General features: G+C 37.0%; 1 protein-coding gene across 5 annotated transcripts in view; it reads right to left on the bottom strand.

The window, feature by feature from the left end:
- LOC135211973 (homeodomain-interacting protein kinase 2-like) overlaps positions 1 to 9,567 on the bottom strand; it is a 223,871-nt gene that overhangs the window by 141,588 nt on the left and 72,716 nt on the right. For all 5 annotated transcript variants that reach the window (XM_064245232.1, XM_064245234.1, XM_064245235.1 and 2 more), the window contains exons 6-8: positions 5,581 to 5,754; positions 4,574 to 4,792; positions 433 to 711 (exon numbers count right to left, since the gene is read on the bottom strand). In XM_064245232.1, coding sequence (XP_064101302.1) covers positions 433 to 711; positions 4,574 to 4,792; positions 5,581 to 5,754 — 672 coding nt within the window. The remainder of the gene's footprint in view (positions 1 to 432; positions 712 to 4,573; positions 4,793 to 5,580; positions 5,755 to 9,567) is intronic.

The following is a 9,567-nucleotide window of genomic DNA, read 5'->3' as shown; positions in this document are numbered from 1 at the left end:
ATACCATTTTTTGAGTTAGGATATGTTTTAACTAAAGACAGGGTTAGACTGGGATTTGTCGCAACCTTCATGTAACAGTCTAGGCTAACCTGGTCAACATTACTACAACCATACTTGGGCATAATTGCAATCTCCTTAGATCTTCTAGCACTAAATTGTGGAGTCGCTCCAAGTTTAAATACATACATCAAAATTTCATCAATTGTGCTTCTTTACAAAAAAGAAAGGTCTCCAATGGAATTTAATGATTAATGATTTACAAGGTATTCATGCAATTCAGACATTTATAAATAACCATTAGCAAAACTATTTCAGTGACAGAATTTCCTCAACATAAAAATGGGCTGTCCTTAACCTGTATTTCTACAATGATTATCAAATCAAAATATACGTACAGACAAAAGCAACCTTAACAAATCCTGAATATCTTACCTGATCATATTCGGATGATCCTGGATATAGAGGCCATCCTAAAAAAAGCTCCGCTATAACACACCCTAAAGACCACATGTCTATAGCCTCTGAGAAGGGCAGCCCTAAAATAATTTCTGGCGCTCGATAATAGCGTGATTGCAGGTACGTGTTACAAACAGCTTTGCTGACATGTGATGCACTGCCAAAGTCAATGACCTTGACACGATAAGGTTGCCTTACTGGATCTACTAACATGATGTTCTCTGGCTTTAAATCAGCATGAATCAAGCCAAGTTGCTGAAAAGGAAAATACTATCATGAACAATCAAATTAAAATGTAATCTTAGCACAAAAATAATTTGGCAATCTCACCATTTCCAAGTACATCGTTGACTTTTCTCAACTTTTTTTAACAATTACTGTATTCCACTGAAGCTCATATCCCGTCAACCAGAAATGATGGTCTTTTTAAACATTTTTAACAACGCTTATGCTCTAAACCAACAAAGTAATAAAATAACCATCACTCACATATTTCACACTCTTAGTTTTCTAATGCCCATTAACTGTTGTCATGATGTAACACACAGAGGAGCAGTAGTAACCAACCTTACTCAGGAATAACAAGTTTAGACTTATTGTACTAAATTGAAAACTGTAATCAGCTAATCGTTCCGAGATATCTCAACAGGCGTATCATGAGCATGAGCCCATGTTGACACTAGGTTAGACCCTTGTGAACACCTGCAGAGCTGTTGCTGAGCCAAAGCAAAGGACCTTGAACTGGCAGACCTGCTCCCAAGACTGAAGCGGAGGAATCTGTTGGATGAAGGGTGTATAAGGATCTGGAAGTAGGTGCCCTTCAAGTTTACAGACAGTCCACTGTTATTGGCGATTCGGTTTGGCGCTTTGTCTGATTTTCAGCACCGAAATGCGCCGATTTCCGGTTATTGGCACTGATACATACCTAACAGAGGACCCATTAACCAGTTATCAGCGCCACGACATGGTGAAAAGTGCCGAATTTTGGTTATTGGCAATTTTCACTTATCATCAAGCCGTTGGAACGGTACACCCACCATTAACCGGAGACTGCCTGTAGAAAGCAAGAAGTCAATCTCTCTCACGGCTGCCAAGACTGTCCAGGGTGTCTCCTTCCTGAAGCTACCCTTCTTGATGAAGTGGTTCAGCATTGAAAGGTTTATCACTGGCCTTCAATTGCCAATGGCTTTCAGCACTAGAAAGACTCAACTGTAGAACTTCCCTGAAGGACGATCTACCGTTTCTACTGCACACTGGCATTGTGTGAACTAGGATGTAAGGATGCAAGGTCAAAATGAAACATCTCAAAAATTGACATGGTTTGGATACGTAATGAGAATACATACTATAATGTAGCAGGATATAATCCTGTAAATGCCATGTAATCAAGGAAAAGATGACTAGATGAAGACCTAGAACTAATAGGGGGTCATGCAAAAAGTGCAAAGACAAAAAACCATTGAGAAAACCCTTTTCATATTCAACTCTGTACAGAAGGAAAAGCTGATAGAAAGTTTGAAAACAACATGACAAACAAAGTAAATCTTACAATAATATTCTGCTTACATTTTTGTGACAAAATGACAAATGTTTAATTCATATGTATTTTTCATAACTAAGAAACCTGAGGTCTTAACCTTAGGATAATATTCAACGTGCCAGCTGGAAATCCAGTAAAATTAATTAAAAAAAATATATAAAATAAAAAAAAAACTTGTGATCGGCCCTTTCACAATAGACCAAACAGAGGAAGGGACATTAGGGGCAGGGGGGAGTGGGGGGGTCAGAGACGATAAACTGGGCACCTCCCACTACTCAGTCACACCAGTTCAGGACTCGGTACCACAACTCTTTTGTCCATTGAACAAAAAATTGATGTTTGTTAAGGATTGCAAGCTATGGGTGTGTGTTAGGTTTGTGGTGTACCAAGTCTTGTTTTGCAGACTAATATATTTTCTTGTTTTACAGACTACAGTGGTCCCCCCCATATTCACAGGGATGTGTACCAGGTCCCCCTGCAAATAGTCAGAATCTATGAATAGTTGGAACCCGTATAAAAACGCTGAAAACGGCCTATTTTGTAAATTAACTCAAGAAAAACCCATTTCAAATTTTTATACCTGGTTTTTTAATAGTTTTATCACAAAGTGGATTTTATGATGAAATCGATAAAAAAAAAAACAGGAATTTGTGGATATTTCTCATAGAAAAATACTGCGAATAGGCAAATTTCCTGCAAATAATAGGTAGATATGGTCCAGCGAGATATCTGCGAATGCGTGAGTCCACGAATCCAGAGAACGCAAATACAGGGGGACCCACTGTAATGTTTCCTAAAAATAAATTTTTCACAGTATTTCACACTGTGATACTCTACAGTATTTTACACTATCACACTGATACTCTACAGTATTTTACACTATCACACTGCAATACTCTACAGTATTTTACACTATCATCATCAAGTTATTTTTACTGAGGAATTTTTAATGCAATCTTTAAAGAGTACAGTAGCCTCATTAGTATTTTTCAAATTCATTTTTAATAAAAAAAATTGCAATGGACCTGAATGATAACATCATGAAACAAGAATCAGTCATGAAGTCCCTGATTCAAGTGTTCTCCAACTCTTCACAGTCACACTAGACCAAGCTTCCATCAGTCACTTGTTCGACATTTACAACTACTTCTTGTGCTTTCTTATAATAGGGATGTGACAGTCCTGGCTCAAAGATGGAGAAGAAACTACTATTCTTCTCTTAGCACGAGGATCAGCCACGAAGTCCCTGTTCTCCAACAATTGATTGGAGAACGCACTGGCGTCAATGTCACTGAAGCTTGTGTTGATGCCTAAGCGGAAGGAGAAGGAAAGACTTGCATCTTTTCCACTAGTATGCTTATTTCTCATAACTCTTGTAACTTCTCTCAAAAACGTGTGTGTCACTGAATCAGAAAGCGTAGTTGTACAGTACTCTTGTACATTGAAGAAGCAAGAATGGAAGCACATCTCTGTGCAGGCCACAGCTGTGACCTAATGGCGGGCACCATGTTCATGTCGTCACTGAGCATCCTGAATGTGACATCAGGACTTGACAAGAAGCGCAAGGCTGCTGTTGTTATTCCTGTAGGCATAGCAACCTTAACTCAAAAGGTTGGGTTGTTGTACTATCTGCTTCTCTACAGATGTCGACGTATTTGACCTCCATTAGTGCAGATCAGGGGTAGAAGGGACATCTTTGGTGAGGGACCCTGGAGGGAAGCGCGACGTCATTTAGCAAACCAACTGCCCTTCTAGGGTTGGTACTCCTAATAGGCCTAACACCGATCGCACACCCCCATCAACTCTGCCTCTGTATGTGGAACGAAAACAAGATGGCGATGCACAACCCCTCCCCGCAGGAAAAGGAGCACAATTAGTCAAAATTACCTCCCAAAGCACCTCCTGATACATCCAAGCTATAAATCCATAGGTGAGCCAGATGGTATATGTGAAATATCAAATAGTACAGGTGGCAAAGTAACTGGATCTGCACAGTTTTCTACACCTACTACCTACTACACGTTGGATGCGGCTGTGTACTTCGATGTTAAAAAAGGCGAGGATATCCGGGTGTTTATCTGCTTCCAGTGATATCCAGGAAATCTTATTGAAACATGAGAAGCCTCCATGTTTGTACTATCCCCCGGAAATTCCACAAACAACAGATTCAAAGCAACCGGGGCAAACTAAACCGGCTTTAAAAGGACTGACGCACACATCCTCTCTTAAAGGCGGTAAGAAAATAACTAACAGGGTCATGAGTTAAAAAGGGGTAGGGTGGCTCCACTTGACTTGTGACCAAGCACAGACGCCAATAGTCCCTTGCGTACACAATTTTTTTTAACTTTACTGGTTTCCAGCTGGCGCCAAGTTATTTATCCTAATGTTAAGACCAAGGATTTGTTTCATATATGAACAAACAAGCCATCAATTAGATCCAATCCTCAGAGAAACAAAAATAAAACTGATGCAAATCAATGTAAGATATCATATTTGTCCAATTTTATTCATTGAAAAAGCAAAACACAGCATGAATACAGAAACTCCAGTCACCAAACAAAACCATGTTATACAAACCTTAAGTTTAAGAAGGGCAGTTAATACTTGTTGAAGAATTGGTCTGATGAATTTTAGAGGCAGCGGCGAGAATTTATTTTGTTTGAGAAAATCATAAAGGTTCTGTTCAAGCATCTCAAACACCAGGCACGTATGGTTCTTGTGCTGAAAACATTCAAATGCACGCACAAAGTTGTAGTCATCAGCATTCTCCTGGCTCAGTCTGGTCAAGATCCCAACCTGAAACAAAAATTGAAGGGTTTTAATCATTTTTGCAACAGAATGTAAAAAACATACCTTTTTGTTCATTCACAACTATCAACCTTGAAGCATCCAATACAAATTAAGATCAGTAAACGCTCTCTTAAATGAAAGTGATTATTCATAAGCTTTGTTCTAGTTTTGATAACACAGCACCATACATGTGGAATGAGCTAGCAAGTCTTTGTTTAAACAGAGGAGGTTTTTTAGGGGTGATTTCTGTAATTCGGAATTTCCTGTAGTCAAGTGGGCTGGTCCCCAGGGTGCTGGTTTCAAGAGGTTGGTTGGACTGTACAGCCAAAGAACATGAAAGAGTGGTAGCAAGTGCAGTAAAACTTTCTCTTTGAAGAACATGCTGTGTGCATGGCTGAGCTCTAAACAGTGTAAGCTATTATAAGATGAATGGGTTGTAATGATGAACACAGTAATAATTATGATAAACAATTCTTAAAAGTCAAACCTTAGTTTTAACTATAAGCAGTGAATTTACAAAAATTTTGTCATATTTTTATATCTTTTGTTTTCTCTAACAGATTTTTTTCTTCATCAATTACCTTAAATGTAATACACAAATAATCTAAGTCTGATATCTGAATGTACAAGGTTATGAATCACAAACTGCTAATATATAACTAAAAATTTTGTTTGGATAAACATTTAAAATAAAAGTTGAAACAAGGACATTCTAGTAACTGAAAAAACACACCTAACATTTAGTCATTTCATTTATACATATCTGGCAAAACCTTAAAAGGCAAAATTCTTACCTCAATCTGTCCTTGCCTAGCATATGATGGATGATTTTTAAGGATCTTAATGGCAACAATATCATTGGTGCCTTTCTTCCAGCACTTAACCACCTGGCCAAATGTACCTCGGCCAAGGAACTCCAATACCTCATACTGGGCTGTGAGTGAATATAATACTTCATGCTGAACCAACTGAAAAAGACAGAAAAAATACAGAACATGAGTTTTCCCACCTCCTCTGAAAAATGACCCGCAACAAATAACCCAAAAGATCATATCTGGTATATAAAATTAATATGATATACTTAGAATTATGTATCAAACTGAAAACCCTTCACATGAATTTTTTTTATAAGTCATACTTTTTAATATCAATGTCTATAACTGGACATTCTTTATAAGGGTCCTGGTCCTCACTGGACTTAGAAACCAATGATAACTATACACAAGCTATTCCTATTGATTTATGACAACTCATCATTAAAATGCCATGAAGTTGAGACTTCACATCACTCTCCCATTCATATAGTTGAGGTTAATTTAAAAGTTGACTCATAAAAAATTAAATGTAGGCATACTACAGGATCACAATTATCAACATTAACACACCATTAATAAGAATTATCTTAAAGTTAGAGTACATTTTTACATCTGATTTGAAAGATTCAATTACAAGTACTAGAAATAGATTCTAGATCTTTATTGTTTTTAATAATCCACCACTTTTTATGTTCTGTTTTGCTTTCTAAGTTTATCTAACAATCCACTTATAAACAACATTCTTGTTAATACATGTAGGATCTTACAGAATTTAACAATAAAATGCATAAAAATTATTTGCTCAGGAGAAAGGCTTCTAATATCTCTAAGATTAGAATTACAGATTCCAAATTGATTATTAGACACCTCCTCGGATTTAAACCTAAACAAGGCATTTTTCCCCCCAAGTTGAAATTATTACATATTAGCTTTATCTTACATTTTTCACAAACAGAATGAATGTTACATTTTATTTCCTCAGGATATCATGACAAGGTAAATATTCAAGTGTACAGCTGATAACCAGGGATCGGGACATATCAGAGCCGGAAATCCATTTATTATCGTTGCTAGGTAAGCGCCGTAAAAGCGGTTCGCCAATAACTGGGGACTGCTTGTAGTTTACTTCTGTCATAACAGAAGCAAAGCAGAATAAAAGTATTAAAAAATATAAAAAAACCTGCATGCACTACGAAATTGAAGACAAAATGAATTTAGCTTAAATGGGAAGAGCCTCTATCGGTGAAATGCCTGGAGGTATCTGTTTTCATTTGATTATTCTGTAATTATCAGGGATGTTTCTTACATGAAAAAATGCTTCGACTGTATAAAAAAAAAAAAAAACTACCACCAATCAAAGCTCCATAGTTATTACATGCGCAATATTTTTCTTCTTCTGTTTTCTCAAAAGGTATTCTCCTACTTACAAAGGTGATAAGTTTCATAAAACCCATCTGTACACTATGGTATAATGATATACGTACGTATGTATATGGTAGTCTACCCTAAAGTATGCTCTATACTATATATAGCACAGTATAATTATTAATATCAGCTAATTCTGGAGGCTCAATGTATTCTGTCTTTTTCAGTAGAAAAGAAACTGAATAACAAGAAACAAGAATTAGATATGCACTGTAAGGGGTATCCCTCTAAGATTTGGCAATTCGTTCCGATGTTGGCATAACTGTATTAAATTGAATAAGTATTTAGGCCACAGGCCAAGCACTGAGACCTATGAGGTCATTCAGCGCTGAAATGGAAATTGAGAGTAAATGGTCTGAAAGGTGTAACAGGAAAAGAACCTTGCAGTTGCACTATAAATCAACTGTTAGGAGAGGGTGGAAAGTAAGATGGAAGAAAAAGAATATGAAAGGAGGTAGCTACAGTAAAAGTAATGAAAAGGGGGGCAGCTAGGGGACAAAGGCACACTGCAAAGAACCTGAAGTAATGCCTACAGGGCACTACTGCCCTATGGGGGGCATAATTCAGTGTCAGGTTGTTGATGGGCTACATATACTAATAAAATAAAAAGGTAACAAATATGCATCTTTTCCATAAATCTTTTAAGAAGTTATGCATTACTTAACTATATCTACTAATATTGTAGGTATTCTCATATTATCTATACTATACCTGTTTGATATGCATGCCCAGACTATGAAAGCTAGGGCTACCAAATTTTACAATAGATTCCCCTCTCCTTAAAGGAAGGTTTTAGTAAAAATCTTGAATTCAAGGGCCATTTCTAAGGGGGAGTTAACCCCTCTGTTTTTCATACCCTCTCATTTTTTACAATTTTCAGTATTGACAGCAAACTCTTTGGATTTTTCACTCGTACTTGGCTTGAAAGGATCCCAAGTGATTTACTTATTCAGAAAGTGATTGCATAATCCGCCCCGTAAGAGTTGTCATCACACAGCATGCTCTTTTTATCCCGAGCAACGCCAGGATCTGTTAGGTGTGTGTAAGTTTTGAGATATGGAGAATGCTTCACCAAGGGAACTTTCTTCGGGATCTCGCAAGAAACAAAGTTTTTAGATTTTTGTGTTTTAACTATCAAAATAGGCAGTTTTAGAAGTTTTTGGCGGGGTTTTAAGTAGGGGGGGTGGGGGGTGGCAGTACCAATCCCCCACAAATACAGGGGTCCACTGTACATACGCAATGAGTGTAACATTAGTAACAATACTTTTATTACTATTTTTTTTCGTTTTACTTATTTAAGTAGAAGATGGGATAACGAGATGGAGGTAAAGAAGTTAGTCTATTGTAATCTGGTCTCACTGCCTGACTGTTTGTTTGTTTGTATTGCACCCGTTGCGAGTGAATTTCAAAATACTTTCGAAATATTAATTGCCAAACCCTACCGTAAAATCAGATTATTGTGAGGCAAATTATCGTAGCTCAAAAATTACCTTTATTTCAAAAGGTAAAGAAACATATCGCAACAAACACTAAACAAAATTCAATGAAACATTCACAGCATGTAGTATAACCATACAGGCAGTCCCAGGTTATGTCAAGTTCGGGTTACATTATTCTCGATTTATGGGGCTTGCCTCATGGCACTGCTAACCAGAATTTTTCAGCGCCGTTAAGTGAATTTATGGCACCATTACCTGCTTTACAGAGCTATAATAGCACTGTAAATGCTATTTATTCATATTATAATTATGATGATTCGGGTTAAGGCAATTTTCAGCTTACAGCGCCCTGCTGGAAATGGAACCCCCACTGTAACTCAGGGACTACCTGTATCTTTAATCTAGCATGAGATGAGGTATTTTTTAACTGTACCTTTTTTTATGCATATCATTTATGAAAAATTTACATTAGTTGTTTATTAAACTGTAAAATTTGTAAAATTTACAAACTTTGAGGTTGAATTTTGTTGTTTCCAACACAGAAAAATTGATAATTAATTGTAAAACAAGAGGTAAAAATTTTAAATTCCTTCAATAATAAATTCACAAAGCTCACATACATTATAATGGTCATTGCAAAGGTGCTTCTTCACTTTCTTTTATATTCAATTCTCCCTTAAAAACAGAGGGTGCAGACTAATAATCATGCAACAAACACTTAACCCTGGCTAGGTTAGCTGGGTCGAGCACGACCCGAGGGGTGTTTCAAAAAACATGTTTTTTTCCCCATAAATCATCGTCTAGCTCGAATCTGGGTGTGATCGATCTGCAAAGAGGATAGCAGAACACACACTACAATCATGTCAAAACTTGTTTGCCTTGCCTTTGTCCTTTCCCCTTTTCTGAGTAATAGTTTGTTTTGAACATGTGTGGGATACAAAGGCACAGTTATCAAGTAGTGATTTCCTGTCTAACACTGTTGACTCTGGAAGGTTTTATATTGTTGAAACTCTAGGTACATGGTGTGTGTACATTATGCATGCCAATGGTTGTGGCTGAGAAGAATTATATTGCCATTTATTCCAATTTCTTTTGAATGCCA

Source organism: Macrobrachium nipponense, chromosome 40, assembly GCF_015104395.2.
Source record: "Macrobrachium nipponense isolate FS-2020 chromosome 40, ASM1510439v2, whole genome shotgun sequence".
NCBI lineage: Eukaryota > Metazoa > Arthropoda > Malacostraca > Decapoda > Palaemonidae > Macrobrachium > Macrobrachium nipponense.
Note: the sequence above shows the minus strand (reverse complement) of the source record. Positions and strands in the feature narration are given on the sequence as shown.